This window comes from Notechis scutatus, chromosome Z (genome assembly GCF_049901735.1).
Source record: "Notechis scutatus isolate UNSWTSFEM ecotype Mainland chromosome Z, rNotScu1.2, whole genome shotgun sequence".
NCBI lineage: Eukaryota > Metazoa > Chordata > Lepidosauria > Squamata > Elapidae > Notechis > Notechis scutatus.
Window position 1 is genome coordinate 82,364,257 of NC_142025.1, and position 19,241 is coordinate 82,383,497.

The window sequence follows — 19,241 nt, forward strand, 5'->3', positions numbered from 1 at the left end:
TTGTTAACTCTTGTTACTCTTAATACAGTAGTAAAGATGTTGTCCATCTGAAGAGCTACAATGCAACACAGAACCAAAAGTTCTATATAAATTATTGTTTAATGTGACTTTTCCTTATGCTTGTGTTATGACAACTGAAGATAAGTACATCACTTAGTCTTACCTAATTTTCTTAGATACTTCCATAAACATTTTTAAACAAGTGATTGGCATTTAAGGAAAAAATATATATACATATGAATGTCTAAATAAAGTAATGATTTGGAGAAAGAATTATAGAGAAGGTACTACTTGCAAAAAATTATTTCTCATAGCTCAATTTTCCACTTCAAAATCACTTAACTAAATCAAAACTAATTAAATTTGTTAACCATTTATACAAAAAAAATTAATGTTATGAATGGAATCTAATTATATGGAAACAACATAAATCTTAGCATACTAATAAGCATAAACTCAGGAGTTGGAGACTGATTCCTTGAAAAATTAATCTGTTTTTTATTTTTGTAAAATGTTGCCACATTTCTCAAAGCAGTATGAACAGCATTTAAAAACGATGAATGCAAAAACAACTGTGCAGCCAATTAAGAAGGCTATGACATCCAGACAGTGATACTGATACTGATACCAAGTCAAAATGATAGGCAGCTACTTGCAAATGCTTGGCACCTTTGTGACGTATGACAAATTCAATCCAAAAGATAGCCCGGTCCAGTGGCTTTATCAGTTGAGCATGATGGATTTCTGATACTTTAAGCGCATTTTTCTTAAAACTGGAAAAATTAAAGGACAAGGAAAAGAATAAGAACAAATTAGAAAAGAGTCAGAAATCAGCTTTCTATTGTTTTTAAGAACTTCAGTCTTCAAGCACTTAACGGACTTTACATCAAACAATCTACTGATTTGTCAAAATTCAAACTGGCTTAGCGCCTGTTATACTGTGTTTTTCCAACAATACAGCCTCCACCAATAGGAAGGCCCAGCATGATTTCTAGGCATGAGGTGAAATTAAGCCCTGCCCCCCAAATTTAGGCCTATTTAAACCATGCATTTCCCCACCATTTCTCACATCGTTAGAACTACATGAGCTGAAAAGAAATGGGGAAGGGCGGGGCAGGGTGGGGAGAAAACTTGCCTTTAGAAGCGCCCTGCAGGTAGCCTAGGCTAGAATACCCCGATCTACTTCCGATAGAATATCAGCCGATAGAAGCTCCCTGAAGGCAGGGTCACCAGCCACTTCAATCGGCCGGTAAAAGTGGCCTCAGGGCGAGCACCCACGCACACTCCCCTCGCCGTGAGGCCACTTCTATCGGCCGATGAAAGCTCCCCAAAGGCAGAGTCACCAGCCGCTTCACAGCAAGGCATGGCTGCCTGTGGGGTGCTCCTGACAGGAGAAACTACCGTGAGGGGAGTGTGGGCACTCGCCCCGGGGCCGCTTCTACCGGCTGATCAAAGTGGCTGGTGACTGCCCTTGGGGAGCTTCCATCGCCTGAAAGACACTGCCTCATGGCGAGGTGAGTGTGCATGGGCACTCCTGTCAGGAGCGCCCCACAGGCAGCCACGCTCACCCCGAAGTGGCTGGTGACTCTGCTCGGGGAGCTTTCATTAGCCGATAGAAGCGGCCTCGGCGAGGAGTGTGTGTGGGCACTCACCCTGAGGCTGCTTCTACCAGCCAATCAAAGTGGCTGGTGACTTCCCTTGGGGAGTTTCCATCGCCTGAAAGACACTGCCTCATGGCGAGGGGACGCAGGCAGCCATGCCTCGCCCCAAAGCAGCTGGTGACTCTGCCTTTGGAGAGCTTTCGTTGGCCGATAGAAACGGCCTCATGGAGAAGTAAGTGCGCATGGGGCGCTCTAGGTGGGGGAGGAAATTAAGTCACCCCCAAAAAGACTGCCTAGCCATTTTCTCGGGAGTCAAAGGAAAATAAGGCCCAGCCTTATTTTGTGAGAAACACGGTAGTTTCTCACTCAAAATAAGTTCCATTGCTATCACAACCAACCGCTAGCTTATTTATACTCTAGTAAAATACTATTTTATCTTCAGCGACACTTATATCCTACTCATTTTCATGTATAAAAAATATCAAAAAGTTGGCTAGAATTTTAAGATCCTTTTCTAAACAATAAATTTAGATATACTGAGCAAAGCACAAATGCGTTCTATATCAGGGAAAGGATGATGCTCCAAATTCCATATAGTTCTAAGTAGCACAGATAATTGGAAGGGATCCAATCCAGTAAAATGCTCAAAGTACATATTCTACTGTTCTCTTTTTATAGATAGACAAAAATTAGGCCTAACTGAGATAAAATATCATAACTGGAAAAGTAATCAGAATTCTATTTTTGGAAAAATAGTCATGACATCAAAGAAAAACCAGCAAATTGATTACTATGAATATCTTAGACACAATCTGTATCTCAATTTCTGAAGAGTTTATAAACAACTCACAAAGCATTATGAATGACAGTATTCACAGCATTTACTAAATCTTCTGCTTTCATTGTGTGGATGTCCAGTTCCACGGCCATTCCCTTTGCCTTCATACGGATAATATTATAAATCTGGTCTGCAAATAGGGGAATCCCTACTATGGGAATTGCATGGTAAATGGCTTCATAAATTCCATTTGCTCCACCATGTGTTATAAATGCTTTGGTCTTTGGATGACCTGGAAGAGAAAGATGAAAATTATCTGACAAAATACTTTAGGATATGAGCAAAATGACTTTTATTCAATCTAAAAGAGCTAAAAGTGTCTTACCAAGAAGATCATTTTGTGGTATCCAATCATAGGTCCTTGTATTGGCTCCAAGCATTTCTAGCTTTTTCCCCTTATACCGCCAAATAACCTAAGGTAAAAATAATTGGAATGCTATTCCATGTAATACAAATTGCAAACAATGTTAGAATTTTTCCTTGCTCATGAGTTTCTGATATTCTAGTTTGGGTTTGGGGTTTGAATTGGGTCATGGATCTTTTAATGTTGCATTCTTGTGAAATTGCTGAAATTCCAAGAGATTACAAGATAATTTAAATGCAATAAATAAATAAAATTACATGCCATTCTTTTTTATGACAATAAAATAGTGAAATCATTTTACTAGTAATTCTTGTTTTGAATTCTACTTGCATTTACAACATTTATGTTCCATAATTAAAATTTAATAGATGCTTATTGTATTTCTTGTGTCTTTTATCATAAAGTTCATAAAAAAACATGAGTTTTAACAAAAAATATTTACAATCCCTTCCCTAATAGCATGGGAATTTTCAGAAAGAAGTTACATAAAATCAGTTGAAAATGCACGTGTTCTAAATTGTCAAACTCTAAACAAGTTAAAGTTATCAGGATAAGAAAATTTTAGACATTGTTCAATTAAATGAAAATTATGAAATATAAACATCCTTTGTAAATCAGTAAATCAGCAGTTTATTGGAGAAGAAAATGAACAGATTTCTGGAATATCCATAAAGTGTTCTTCCTCACAGAAATTTGTGCGTGTGACTTAACACGTAGGAGACTAACCTTTTGTGGAAGCTGGCTGAGTGCTGATGCAATTATATTATTTTTTTCATCTGTAAGTTTTGAACCAGTGAACCAAGGGAAAATATTACAATACCATGTTCATTTGAACTCTGTACAAATTTTTCCATTTCCTGTTAAAAGCAAAGAATCAGACCTCTTTATCATTGCAGGAAATGTTACATTTTATTTGGTTGGCCATGATTGGTGTGCTCAAACCACATACTTTTTTATCATAATGCAAGCAGATGATGGACCAGGAAAAAAAATTGCATGTAGTAATTTGTATTTGAAGGAAGCAGAAGAAATGGAATAACAGAATAAATTGGAAGGACCTTGGCGATCTTCTAATCCAACTCCTTGCTCAAAGAGAAGACTATACCATTTCAGACAAATGGGTGTCTACCTTAATGAAGCTTGTTCACCCCGAGGATAAAACACCCAGACACAAACTGAGCATCCTGGTATATTGCAGTACAATGCAGTGAGACGTGCACAGCTCTACACTGGGGAAACAAAACAACCACTTCTTAAACACATGGCACAACATAGGAGAACAAATTCATCAGGACAAGATTCAGCAGTCCATCTGCATTTAAAAAGCAAAGACCACTCTTTTGAAGATAGCAAACTTCACATTTAGATAGAGAGGACTGTAGGTTTGAAAAGGGGAGGGGGTCAAAGAGATCATCTATGTCAAAATTGAAACAGGCCTCTCTCAACAGAGGGAGAGGGATATGTCATCATCTATGTCCAGCCTACAAGACAGTCCTTTCAACAGTTCCAAGGAAGCTCCACACCCATTTGCACTATGCAGGTGACCCTGAGAACACAGATAAACCTCCAAGGGGCCTCAATGACTCTCTAAAAGAATGCAAATAGTCAGCTGTTTGAAAGGAATATAACTCCATTTCCCCATCATCCAGTCGGAGCTGAAAAAGCTTTTTGGATGTGAAGCGAAATGTCTTCAAATAAAATCATAAAAGTCCAGTTGCCTATTGAAAAAACCATTTAGGACAACCAAGACCAGGATGACTGAGAATTTCCATAGACATCCCAGTAGGGTGAACTAAGAGCACTTATTTATATTTATTTACATTGGATTAGATAGATTAAGATTTGAACTAGAAACATGGCAGCTTTCATTTTACAATTTTAACCATTATACAGTATCAGTTTATTCAGATTATGATTCAAGGCAGGCAAGTTCACAAAAAAAAAAAAAAATCAAAGAACGTATGATAAGTAACATGTTTTGAAAAAATTAGGAATCCATAAACAATAGAATTCCTGCAACTGGTATAATTCATGAGTCAGGCATGAAAGTCTAGAACCACATGTGAAGTTCCAATTAAATAGATAGTTGCTCATTATTGCTAATGCCCATGCACAAGAATATTCTCAACTAATGGTTAGAGCCTGCTATGATAAGGGTCAACAGAATTTACAGTGGGTTGTACTTATTGCATTTGTGGCTATATAGTGCGTCTGATCCTTCTTTTACTTCCACTCTTCCACTACTTCGCTCTCAAATCACCCCTTCTTCCATGTCATTTTTATAGCTGCCCTCCCCTTGTATGGTTTCTTCGGAATCTGAGTTGTCATGTGAACTTGGCAGGGGAGGCAGTAAAGCCATTCCAAAGGAATCTTCCTTTCCCATGTACAAATCAAACTTTGATCCAGCTGGTGCTTGCTGAAAAAAATTATTAGTCTCCCATCCACCCCTTGGGATGTGAAGACCAGAAGTTGAAGGCGTATTCAGCCGTTCAACCTCCCCTGAATGGGTCCATAGAGGCTGATTAACCCCTTCAGTTACTGATTCTTAGGGTAGGGCGGTGGGCCAGGACTTAGTCAATCAAAGTTAACAGGAAAATAGTGGAACTATTGAATCCATTCAGGAGCATGGACATATCTGGCTTTCTACCAAGAGTGTTCAGATTCTGACTATACTTTTGAATCCATCAGATACTATATTCCTTTGCCCTTTATTCTGGAGTCTATAATTTCTGTCACTTCACATTCCTTTTCTCTTTCCACAATCACTAGCAGTGAGGTCAGGTGCTGGAAGCACAATGTCAGGTGTGGCTCCGTTCAAAATCCAAGAAAGAAAACCTTAGACTCCATTTTTATAGAGAAAAGGACTTTTACTGAATATGAAGTGGTAGCAACAGAAGAAATACAAGATCTGAAGCAAAAGGTGCGGAAATTACATATAGGAAGTTATTCCATGTTCCCACCCCCAACAATTCAAACTGGACATCCAATCTGAGGTATGTATAATGTCATGTGGTTACATCTTCAGGTGGTGTCTCACACATCTGGTATGCCAAGAGGGTTGACCTTGGCCTAGAAAAGATAAGTGGCTGCATTTGCACAGTTAGCAAGTAAGCATCCCAACTTTTACAATTCATACATCTTTAACCTCCAGCACCCTTCCCCCCACGAGGCCCAATTATTGCCCCCCCCACACACACACACATTTCTATGGCAGCCGCAAATAGTCAAGCAGAAGAAGGAATCTTGGAGGCTGACATTCGGCCCTCCTGCAAAAGAGGTGTTAGCCCTAGAAAAGAGAAGAGAATAAAACAATAGGAAAATAAACATTCCACATACAATATTATATACCAACAAAAATTAAGGCTTGTCAAGATATTTTGAATGAAGCACTGGTATAAGCTTAGGAGCCCTAACATCACACTCATTTACCCATTCCAACTGAGAAGAAGGGCAATGATTTCAAACAACTAAATATTGGAGTATTCCTCTCTATTTCCTGGAATCTAGAATTTCCTTGATTTCAAAATGTTGCTAGCCCTCAATCAGAAGAGGAACTGGTGGGACAGCCTGGTCAGGTCACAAGTGGGACATATATTCAGGTTTCAGCAAACTAACATAAAAGACAGGGTGGATCCTTCTAAGGTTTTTTGGCAGTTGTAGTTGCACAGCAAAGGATTCACAACCTGTACAATTGGGAAAGGTCCCACATATTTAGGTCCCAATTTTTTACATTTCTGGCTTGTTTGTATATACTTAGTAGACAAGAAGACTTTATCACCCACTTGGTATGGTTTTTGTAGAACTCTCTTCTTGTCCGCTTGTTTTTTATGAGCTTGATGAGTATCATCCAATGCTTTATGGGTAATCGGCCAGGTAAGCTGGAGTTGGGTTACCCACTCTGTTAATGATGGGATTTTGGGTTTCTCCTGTGCTACCTCTGGGATGGATACAAAATCCTGACCCGTAGCTACCTTGAATGAGGTAAAACAGTGCTACTGTGAACAGAGTTATTGTAAGCCACCTCTGCAAAAGGCACTAGGTCAGACCAATCATCCTGTTGATAATTTATATAACATCTAAAATATTGTTCCAATACCGAGTTAATTCTCTCACATGCCCCATTGGTTTTTGGGTGTTGGACGGAGTTTAAGCCCTGGGCAAAGCCTAATAACTTCAAGAATTTCTTCCAGAAATTTGAAGCAAATTGACCCCCCCCCCATCTGAAATTATATGCTCAGGAACACCATGTAGTCTATACACATGTAAGATAAACAGTTTAGCCAAAAAATTTGCAGAAGGGTGCAATCATATCTGCTTTCAAAGGCTGGTTGTCAATTGTCTTGACTTGCATCAGAAAGTCACTTCATCAGAAAGTCAATAAATCTATAAAATTGGTCATTGTCCCTTAATCTACCAACACAGCAATAGCTTCCTACCTCTAGTGGGATAGGGATATGGCAACATAATTCTACAACAAAGTAACTTTAAGGGAATGCTTAAGAACCTTCTGCAAGCTTTCACAAGGGGCTGTTGCCATTTTCTTGGCTTTGAAGATTGCATTCAGGAAACCACCTCTGGAGTTGTGACTGGGATGCCTTTCTCCTTTTTTGGAAGCTCTGGGAAGGCAGTTTCTGGCCATGTGCCAAAACACAGTAAAAACAGAGGTCCAAATCTCTATTATCTCTGTCATTCTTCTGCAGCCAATGAGGATCTAGCTACTCCTATTTGCATGGCTCCTCTCCCCCTTCATTCAGTCTTGTCAGCATCAAGGGACTGAAGGCAGGATAGAGGGGCTGACTGACTGTCGGCAATGGCTGGATTGAGCTCAAATCTAATAATGCACCTCTGGTAGGCTTGGTCTAAAGTCTGTGGAACTTCTTGCCTAATGAGTTCATCAGCAATTTGCTCCTTCAGACTCCTGTCTTATTCCAAACCAAGTCTGCAGCAAACAGGTCAAATTCTGCTATGCATTACCGGATTCTTCTATAGTTTTGTTGTAGTTCATAAATCTGGCACTTGTATTCCCATAAATAACTTACATTGCACTTTGAAAAAACTTATTTTTTCTGGCTCTGCTCCAAATCTTTTTGGCAAGCTGCCATAAGTTATCTGTAAAAGCGGTGGCATTGTCAGAGCAGTTACTTGGGCTACTGATAATGGAGGCTAAGATTGAACCAAATTCTGTTGGGACCAACTGCAGCATCATAGCTGGCATATACTGCACTTAGGTTTCCAAACCACCCTGGTGGCACAGGGCAGAGCCTAAGTAGGGTTTGGTCAGCTGCTTCTCCAGCCTGTGGTTCAGAGGCCATTCCAGTTTTCTTCAGTTACATTCATTGAAAGGTGGGAGTAAGTTGAGAACATTAATGTCAGATGTGAAAGACCATGTCCACACTTGAAGTTTTAATTATAAATAAATTTATTGCCATTCCTATGCACAGGAATATGCTCAACTAATGATCAGTACTTGTTAGATAAGATTCACCTGCAATCAAGGTGGGTTGGACACATTTATATGTAACAATGTTCAAACTCTCTCGCACTTTTTTATTTTCCCATCCTTAGTAACAGATTATTAAATGGTCTAGCCTATCTAATGATGGCACTCTGGCTCTGCGGTTAAGATGCTGTGCTTGTTAGCTGGACAACCAGTAGCCCAGGTTCAAGACCTAAGCACCATATGACTGGGTGAGCTCCCATCCTTATCCAGCTTCTGCCAATCTAGCAGTTTGAAAGCATGCAAATGTGAATAGATAAAAAGGTATCATTCGGTGGAGAGATAACAATGCTCTGTGATGTGATGCTGGCCACATGACCACAGAAATGCCTCCCAACATTCCTAGGTCAATGAAATGGAAATGAGCACCACCCCCTCTAGTTGGCATCAACTAGTGGAGTAAAATCTGCAGGGACTTTTTAGACCAGGGCTGTCAAATCAAGGCCCACGGGCCGGATCTGGCCTGAGGAGAGATTAATTCTGGCCCAAGGGACAGCCATGGAAATGGCAAAGAACCAACCGGAGGTGATTCTGCCAGCAAAAATGGAACTTGGGCCCACGGCCCACCTGGGCTCTGTTTTCACTGGCAGAGAGCTTCAGGACACCATCCAAGCTGAAAACGGGGCTGGCAGAAGGCTTCAGGCCATCGTCCAGGCCAAAAACAGGGCCTAGAGGGCCTTATGCACCTCACCTCGGCTCCATTTTTGCTAGCAGAGGGCTAGCGAAACAAACTGAAAGCAAAATAAAACAAAAGGAGAAATGTTTCCCCTTTTGCATTTGAGCATCCAAGAAGGGACAGGAAAGGAGAAAGGGAAAGAAGAAAAATGAAGAAAAAGAAGAAAAGATGGAGAGAGCAAGGAAGGATAAAGAAGGAAAGAGGTGAAGGAAGAATAATGAAGAGGGAAGGAAAAGGAAGGAAGGAAGGAAGAAGGAAGGAAGGAAGGAAGGAAGGAAGGAAGGAAGGAAGGAAGGAAGGAAGGAAGGAAGGAAGGAAGGAAGGAAGGAAGGAAGGAAGGAAGGAAAGTCCTGCCTTAGCACTTGGCTACCAGCAGATGGCGAGACTCCCCTGGAAGACAAGGGTTTGGTGCTCTCCCTGGTCTCGCCTTCTTCTACTGGAGACAATGGATTCCCCTGCCCTCCCGGGCCACAACATGAATGTTGTTGAGTTGGCCATGGCCACCCCAACCATGCCCATCCAGCCTCCTGAGGTCAAACATAACCCTGAAGTGGTCCTCAATGAAATCGAGTTTGACACCCCTGCCTTAGACTACCTCTATCACTCATTTGTTTCTGCAAAAGCCCAATTTTCTCTTATCCTATTCTTCATTAACTCTGTGAGAATTAATTCATAAGGTCTGTATAATTAACTCCTAGATATGGGAGTGACAGCAGTGGGGTGTTTTTTATCTGATATACAGTAATTAAAGGTCATCTAAGGCTATTGAGACTTCAACTCAGCTCAACCCTACTAAAATTTAAAGCAATTAGCTTTTAATTACTATTGACTCAAGCTCAATAACCCTTTATTCATTCAGAAATAGTTTTAAATAGACAGCTGTTTTTCAGAGGGATTTTTGATTGGTTTTATTTTACATCCTATGATGTACATTATATCAGTTCTTCATTTGTGTTGAATTGAAGACAGTTCATAAATCACTTGCTTCTTTGGAAAAAAAACTTTTGGAAGCAGACTAAGTAAACACAAATAGTCTTTGACTTTTAACCCAATTGAACGCAAAATTTCTTTTGCTAAGTGAAACATTTGTTAAGTGAGTTTTGCCCCATTTTATAATCTTTCTTGCCATAGTTAATCACTGCAATTGTTAAGTTAGCAACATGGTTGTTAAGTGAATCTGATTTCCCCATTGACTTTGCTTGTCAGAAAGTCACAAAGGGGGATCACGTGACCCAAGGACAATGCGATTGTCATAAATATGAGTCACTTGCAAAGCATCTGAATTTTGATTTCATGACCATAGGGATGCTGCAACAGTCGTAAGTGTGAAAAGTAGTCATAAGTCACTTTTTTCAGTGCCGTTGTAACTTTGAACAGTCACTAAATGAACTACTATTGTAAGTCAAGGACTACATGTAATGCAGAACTACATGCAGGTCATCCTATTTGATTTATCAGTAAATAATAGTGCATCAGAGTTTGAGTTATATGAAGAAATGGGATTTACTAACACAAAGAATGTGTTAGTCTTTGAATCTAAGCAAAGGGGGGATTATGTCCTGTCAAGTCAGTATTGACTCTTAGCAACCATATAAATATATTTTCTCTATGATGATCTGTCCCTAACATGTTTTTTTCAGGTCTTCAAAAGTGATCCAGAACTCTTAATGAACAAGACCTTCCTTCATTTTGATTCCCTACCGAGATCTGTTTTTACAATCCATTTCTGTTTTTCAATCATTACAATGTAAGCTGTAGTTCAAGAATACATATCTGTCTGTCCCCCAAACTTAATGTAATTTCAGATTCTGAAATTCTATGGCTCCCTATATTGAAAGAAAACCCACAATTTAAAGAAAAAAATGCTGTTTCTAAGGAATTTTTCCTGTTATACTTCCTTTGAAAAAGCTTTGTTACCCTGTTTCTCCAAAAACATGACCTACCCTGAAAGTAAGTCCTAGCTTGTTTCTTTACACATGCGCCCAAGTTAAGCCCTACCCCAAAATAAGCCCTAATTAAGATATCTCCCACACCAGAGTGAACAGTTTAAAATTAAGCTAGGGTAGGAATGGGGAGGTGGAACCGCCTTACTACTTACCTTTGGATACTTGTAGCCAGGCCTCGCATACCCCGACACCTGCCTTGCTGGCCCATTTCTTCTGCAGCTGGCAAAGCTGGCAAGGCTTTCCTGAAGGCCTCTGTAGTTGATAACAAAGATCTAGACCGATCCAGAGCTCTGTTATATGCTGAAGAGGCCTTCAGGAAAGCCTTGCTGGTCGCAAAAGTTCCTGAAGGCCTCTGACAGTGGGGGCAATGTGTGAAAGTGAGGTTAGTCAGTGGATGACATCCCTTGAAAATAAGACTGGTGCCTTTTTTGGTGGCAAAAAATATAAGCCAGGGTCTTATTTTCGAGGAAACATGATATCACCAGATCAATGGTGAAGGATATAATTACCTCAGATAAAGACTTGGCTGGCTGGCAGTGCAAACCTCCAACAAATTCAAAATTTGGTAGAAAAGGTCGTGGAAATTCAAAATCCCAGTAGGTTCAGATTAACCATATTTCTGCTTTACCCATTATTTCACACAGTGTTGTGGGTCTCCCTACAGATAGAAAGTACTGAAATTATATACTGCTTATATTCACTACACTAGTACTGCACTAGTATAGTACTGCACTTATATTCACTGCACTAGTACTTAATAGGTTTAGTGATGCTGATTTCAGAAATATTCAAATCTATACATTATGTTTTCAGCTAAACTCAACGGTTTTTAAAAAAACATCTTAACAAGGCTGAGCAAAACTTGTACTTTCCCAAAAATATGCATTTGTTCACTGGAGGCCAAAATAGACCAACCTTCTTGATGGGGAATCTTCCACTAGCATTGGGTAATTTTTGAAAAACAATCTTTATCTAGGATGAGCATATTGAATTCACATAACTAGGAACTGATTAGATTCTATTTCTGAAGATTTGGCACTTTTGAGTGATGCATATGTTTCAGTAGGAAGAAGTTATGCTGAACCACTTTTTAATTTTATACAAGAGGGGAAAAATATTGTGAAGAATAATATTTAAGACAGGTGGGAAAACATGGAAGGAACAATCCCCATTCATTCTACAGCGAAGAAGGCATTTTTATATAGATAACTCCTATAAATCTCTTATAATTTCTTAATTTCAGCTCTTCTTTCTACATATAGATGGAAGTATTCCAAAACTAGGAATTTCTGAAGTCTTATTCACAAAAGGCAAAAAACAAAGTATTCAGGAACATTGAAGGCAGGTTAATGGTCCACTCAGCAAGATGAACAGGAAAACCATAACTGTGATAGGGCTAGTTAATCAGTGATCCTTGGATTATAACAGCAATTGGAATTGGAATTTCCATTGCTAAGTGATGCAATCATAAAGCGCAACTTCAAATGTGCATATAGTACAGACACAATGAGCAGCTAAAAATAATAATGTTTGTTTCGGGCTATCTGGGTACTGGGGGTGGAATTTACTTTCTGAGATTAATAAAAACAGTAATAAAAAGTCCTTAGACCAGGGGTGGGATTCAATTTTTTTAACAACCGGTTCTGTGGGCATGGCTTAGTTATTGGGCGTGGCTTAGTAGTCATGTGACTGGCTGGGCATGGCCAATTCAACATCACTCACATCGAGGCACGCATCTCCTCGCCTGGCCTCTCATGACTGTGGAGATGCTGCAACAGTCATAAGTGTGAAAAATGGCCATAAGTCACTTTTTTCAGTGCCATTGTAACTTTGAATGGTCACTCCACACAAGCAAAGTATCAGCAAAGGAGAGGGGGAAAACTTCAGAGACATTCCTGAGACAGGAAGTCTAGTCCTGCCAAGAATGTAATAAGGGTTAATGGAGAAGCAGTTTCTGTAAGCAACGCCAGAATGTTTCCTTTCTGCCTTCCTTACAGGATTAGGCCAGTAATTTCTTCTAACAACTGGTTCTCCGAACTGCTTAGAATGTTAACAACCAGTTCTAGAGAATAGGTGTGAACCTGTAGAATCCCACCCCTGCCTCAGACCCCCCAAAAAAGTTTTTTTGGAAACTAACTACTCAAGGAAAATATTAAAAATCCTGCTGAGTTTCAAACCAAAAATTTTCTCTGTGCTTTGCAAAGATTTTCTGCTATTTATTAATGCTAAATACTATAGGAAAGTATGAAAGCTGTCAAAGATCATGCTAAGCACTGGTTTCTTTAAAGAGATGACTCATATTCTCTCTGCAAACATTAACATTTAAGGTAGCCCAAAATGAAACGTGTTCTTCCAAAGGGATAAATAAAAATATGCCCTGAAGTCACTTTCATAATACATGAGGAATTACTAGGAGGTGATGCCCTCCGTTTCTGCTCTCGTGAAGCAGTTTGTCTATTCTGGTGATGGGGCAATTGACAATATGGATAAACCTAAAAAGGAAACAGCAAGTGAAACAGATGGCAGGAAAAGAAATAATTTCCTTTTAAAAAAAAAACACAACTCCCCCCCCCCCAGATCTTTTACAATTCCATCAATCATAGCCAATATAACACAAATAGGATTGACAGAGGCATACTGTATCTATTCAAACCTGCAGCAATGTTTTTAATTTATATCTTCAGAAGAGACTTTTCTAATTCTGCTTTATGAAAATTCTTTTTTCAAATCCAACTGTCTTCTTTCAGTACTGAAAGCTTCACCAATGATAGGGAAATAAATAAATAAATAAAACTGACTTACCCAAAACTTGACTGTAATAGGAAACCCATTCCCCCCTATATTTTTGGAAAACATAGTCTTGAAAGTAGTAAGAGATAATATTTTTTATCCTTTCTCCAAAAGACAATTTGTCTGTGAACCCAGATAAAGCAGCTGGAACATAAGAAGGAGGGGCAGGCATTTCCCCACAATGTCTCTCTACTATTGAGGCTGGGGAGAACCTCAGAATGGGATGTTCAGCTTCAAAGCAATCAAATCACCACACTGCGTCACAGGATCAGAAAGAAGCACATCATATTTAGCGTTCTTTAGTTTAGACATGAGTTCTTGATTCGATAGAACTGCTTCACACATTTGCCTATTGAGTTTATTTGCTTTCTCCATCAATCTTCCTAGTTTCTGATAAAACCTATAAAAGGTTGTCATAGATGGTTTGTTATTCCACCACAACTTTATCAGATCTGTGATCAAAGAATTAAACTCTTCCTTTGTTAAGGGAACAAAAAATACTTCAAAATTGGCAGCTGCAATATCTCCAGGTGTGATAAAGAGAGATGTTGTCAGAACCAGAATGCTGACATGATGATCTCTGTTTATTAGTTCCTGAATTTATTTTAATATTTAGCCAATGGCTGGCCTCTGTTGGCCAAATAAGCACATGCCCACATAGAATATTTCCTACCAGCATTACCTGAACCATCAATAAGGGGATGACAAGTTTTATTGCAGTTGATCTTACTGACTCTGAAGTCACTATAAGCTTTTCTTGGCCAGCCATATTTTTCTTCACAGATTCTTCCTCAATGAATAATTTCTGCAGAAAGCTTCTGTCCTTAACCAGGTGGATGAGTTCAGTTTTAAAAAACCTCTACTATTATTCAGTAATTTCTGCAGTAAAAAAAAAACATGATGAGACAGAGAGACAGATAAAGAGAAGGAGGGAGGGAAAGAGAAAGAGAGAAACAGAGAGAAGCAGAGAGAGAGAGACAGAAGGAGAGGGAGGAAAGGAGAGAGAAAAAGAGGAAGGGAGGAAAAGAGAGGTGGGAGGAAAAGAGACAGGCAGAGGGAAAGTGGGGGGAAAGAGAGAAATGATATTACAAAAGATTTTATTTATTTATTTATTTATTTATTTATTTATTTATTTATTTATTTATTTATTTATTTATTTGATTTGCCAATTGTTTACAAGATAATAAGTATAAGTGTATACATAGTTGTGAATACATGAAATGGGTACATATAAGAAAAATAAAAGAATAAGAGAAACAATAGGACAGGGACGGTAGGCACGATGGTGCGCTGCCATGCACGCCCCCTACAGACCTCTTAGGAAAGGGGTGAGGTCAATAGTAGACAGTCTAAGGTTAAAGTTTTTGGGGTTTGGGAAGAGACTACAGAGTCGGGTAGAGTATTCCAGACATTGACCACTCTATTGCTGAAGTCGTATTTCCTGCAATCAAGTTTGGTGCGGTTTACTTTGAGTTTGTATCTATTGTGTGCTCTTGTGTTGTTATGGTTGAAGCTGAAGTATTCATTGACAGGTAGGACATTGCAATGTATGATTTTATATACCATGCTTAAGTCAGACCGAAGACGGCGTAATTCAAGGTTTTCTAGTTTTAGAATTTCAAGTCTGGTGGCATAAGGTATTCTACAACGAGTAGAAGAGTGGAGAACTCTTCTTGTGAAATATTTCTGGACTTTCTCAATTGTGCTAATATCAGATACGTAATGAGGGTTCCAGACTGATGAACTGTATTCGAGTATTGGTCTAGCAAATGTTTTGTATGCTCTGGTTAGTAGTGTGATATTACCAGAGAAAAAACTACGTAGGATTAGGTTAACAACTCTTAATGCCTTTTTTGGCTATGTAGTTGCAGTGGGCTCTAGCACTTAGATCATTAGAGGTGAGTATTCCAAGGTCCTTTACAGAGCTTGGGTCATCAACAAGATCTTGACTATTCAGCTTGTATTTTCTTTTCTGATTTTTTTTGCCAATATGTAAGACAGAGCATTTATTTGTTGAGATTTGAAGTTGCCATTTGTTTGACCATTCAGATACATAGTCAAGATCTTTTTGTAGGGTAGCAGTATTGTCTGTGGTATTGAACAGCTTTACATCATCAGCGAAGAGAACGCAATTGCTCTTAATATGATCACAGAGGTCGTTTATGTAGAGTATGAAGAGAGTTGGTCCTAGAACACTGCCCTGGGGGACACCACTATTGACAGGTACTGGATTTGATAGGACGCTCCCGATTTTGACCATTTGTTGTCTGTTTGACAGGAATGCTTCTATCCAGTTATTCAGTTGTCCAGAGATACCATAGGATTTTATTTTTAGGAGTAGTTTGTCGTGTACCACTGAATCAAAGGCTTTACAGAAGTCTATGTAGATTGCGTCTATTGCTTTGCCCTGGTCGAGTTGTGTCGTCCATATGTTTTTGCAGTGTAAGAGTTGCAGATTACAGGGTTTTATTGTTTTATTGTTGCTGAATGTAATATTTCAAAAGCAGAAATAAATGAAAGGGCATAAAAGTGCATTTATCATATGTTTCTTAGAACAATTAGCTGAACTCTGCCTTGTTTATCATTATTTTAGGCAGTAAAACCTCAGTATTCAGGTTAAATTTATGACTGTTTTTCATATTTATGACCACTGAAGCATTCCCATGGTCACTTGATCAAAATTCAGATGCTTGGCAACTGGTTCATATTTATGACGGTTGCAGTGTCCTGGGGTCATGTGATCACCTTTTGCAACCTTCTGACAAGCAAAGCCCATGTGGAAGCTCGATTCACTTAACAACCAGGTTACTAACTTAACAATTGCAGTGATTCACTTAATAACTATGGCAAGAAAGGTCCTAAAATGGGGTAAAACTTACTTAACAACTTTCTCACTTAGCAACAGACATTTTGGCCTTAAGTGTGGTCATAAGTCAAGTACTACTTGTAGAATGATAATAAATATTGAAAATAGCTCTGCCACTTAGAAAGCTTTTGAAATCATGCTTTGTGAGTTGGGAGACGATGTAAATTTGATAAATAAATGAAATTAAAAAATAAATATGTCACTGAAAAGAATTTTCCCACAGTTAAGCTAGTAAAAAAAGTTTGAACGCTTATATTTCTTTCTTCCACTCACAAGGCCACCTGCTCACCAGGTAACTCCAGGTAGCTAACAAGAATTAAAGTCAAATAAAATAGATAAAATAATGAAACATAATGTAATAGGTTACATAGAGACCGCACAATAACACAGACAGGTTTGTTTTAACAATTAATAAAAACAAGAAATATTAATTTTTAATTAGAAATAAAGAAAAATTATTTCCTTTTATTTTTATTAATTCATTGTTATAATATGTATGCTTTTATCTTGAAATTGGAGGGAAAGGCAGAAATTTTTGTTTATTGTCCACTGAATTCCAGAGCAAGCACTATGCTCTCAAATATAGTCTTTTTTTTTATATTTCTGGATTTTTTTTGAAATATGGCTAATTTGAATACTATCAAAGGGAATCTTAAGGGGACTAGATCAATAATGACATGCAAGAGAAATAATAAAACTCTAATAAGTCAGATAGCATATGGTTACAGGAAACATAAAAAAAGAAATGATATTAAAAATCCCATACACACTGTCTGTGGAGAATGTTTTTAAGCAATGGCTCGCTCAGGCCAGGGGAATAGCTTTTTGGATTGCAAACTTACTGAATTTTAGGATTATTAATTCAGTGAGGGATAATGAGATAGTTTTAGAAGTTTCTAAAAATATAAACAGACAAACAGGAGAAATAAGAAACCAATAGAAGAAAATGGTTAACCAGAAGATAAAAATCAGTGGAAGTTGGATTTATAGATTTTTACGAGAAGATAAAAGTTATCATCTTGACCCACAACTACCATATTTAACAGTATTATAAATCAGCGGTCCTCAACCTTTCTGCCTCTGTGGACTGGCAGCAGTGGCGGGAGGGGGAAGAGGAGATGGTTTTGGGTGTGCACTGTTTGTCCAAATGCAGCTTTGTGCTCTTACGCACTCACCTGCTGCTTGTGCAGCTCGATTCCCAAAAGGCCATGGTCCAGCAGCAGGCTCCAGAGAAGGGGTTGTAATAAATTGCAAACAAATCCCAGATTCATCAGAAGAGTCATGATTATCTAACCTAAGCCTAATAAGAATTTTTATGAATTTTTGAAGAAGCAAAGGATTTTTTTAAAATAAAAAAAATAACAGTTTTATAAAATAACAGCAGATATTAAAGAAATATTGCCTGAAAAGAAATATGTCTAATAGTATATTTGGCTTCAGTCTAAAATGTGAAAGAAGTTAAATGTTTATAAACATGAGAAATTCAAAACTGTCAACTACAGTTAATAAGTTGGAGCTGTACAAACTTGTGAATCACAGAAATTAGAAGACACAGAGAAATCTTTACTGGAAGAGGCTCTCTGCTTTTGCTCCAGAGGAAATCAAAGACCTGGGGAAGCAGAAAGAGGGTGAATTACCACCACCTGCATTTTTCAATGGTTCAGCACAGCAATTCTCTTCCAGATTAGACCTGTGACTTTCTGCTTCTAAAATAGTGGGAAGGAAAGTGTGGGAGAAGAGAAAATTCTAACTTACCCTTCCAGCAAAATAAACTGAAGATCCAGCACAGTGAGCAAGTGCTGACAAAACAATTCAAAAGAGAGAAGGAAGGGGAGAAGGATGGGGAGAGGGAGGGGGACAGGCAAAGACAGACACACACAGCGAGAGACCAACCAACTTATCTTGGTGCAAACGAGAGATGGATTCCCTTGGAGACCCAGCTCTTAAGGTGACATTCACACACACATACATAACTTGAAGGGGTCCCCCTCCAACAAGCTTTGGGAAAGCACTTGGTTGTAAGTTGGGCAGCTGAGTGTTTGTCTTGCAATCTTGGAGAGGTGTGGGAAGGGAATGCAAGCCCAGTTGCAGTGCTGGGAGAAGGAGAGGAAGAAATTGGGGAAGAAGCAGAGGAAGGAAGAAGTAGTAGCAGGAAAAACAGGAAGCAGGATCAGGGAGAGGAGAAGGAGGCAGAAGCAGGCATAGCAGAAGGACCAGGAGGAGGAAGGACCTGGAACTCAGGTGCTGCAAGCCAATTGCAAGTCCAGCTGCCAGAGAACCTTTGCACGTGCTTGTGCTAGCCTTACTATTTGAGGGCAGAAATAAATTTAACAAAGCCCTTACATGTTGACTGGTGGGTGGGAGAGCAGGCAGCCCTCGGGCGAGAGAGGCAAACTAATCAACTAATTTAGCAACTGGTTCTCTGCCCTAATCACCGGCTGGGTGGGCATGGCCAGGGGATGTGATAGGCAGCACTCATTCTGCACCCCCCAACTTTAGCCTAGCAAGCCTCCCTGGAGACTCCTGGGAGGGAAAATGGGTTGTGGGGAGGGGGCGGGGGGGCACGGGGCGCAACACTCCCCTTTTGACCTTGCAAGCTTCCCTGCACTTACCTGGGAGCCAGAACCAGGTACGTGGGGACTCCTGGGAGGCATGGGGTGGGG

At 39.3% G+C, this 19,241-nt stretch overlaps 1 protein-coding gene across 1 annotated transcript; it reads right to left on the reverse strand.

Annotated features, from left to right (window-relative positions):
• Nucleotides 1–498: 498 nt before the first annotated feature.
• On the reverse strand, nucleotides 499–14,415 carry LOC113424691 (UDP-glucuronosyltransferase 2A2-like). Its single transcript, XM_087947332.1, is given in 10 exon segments — nucleotides 499–636; nucleotides 638–773; nucleotides 2,452–2,671; nucleotides 2,765–2,852; nucleotides 3,530–3,582; nucleotides 3,585–3,660; nucleotides 11,432–11,580; nucleotides 13,725–13,928; nucleotides 13,931–14,313; nucleotides 14,315–14,415. Coding segments are annotated over 10 exon segments (1,536 nt in total). The 5' UTR covers nucleotides 14,404–14,415.
• Nucleotides 14,416–19,241: the final 4,826 nt, after the last annotated feature.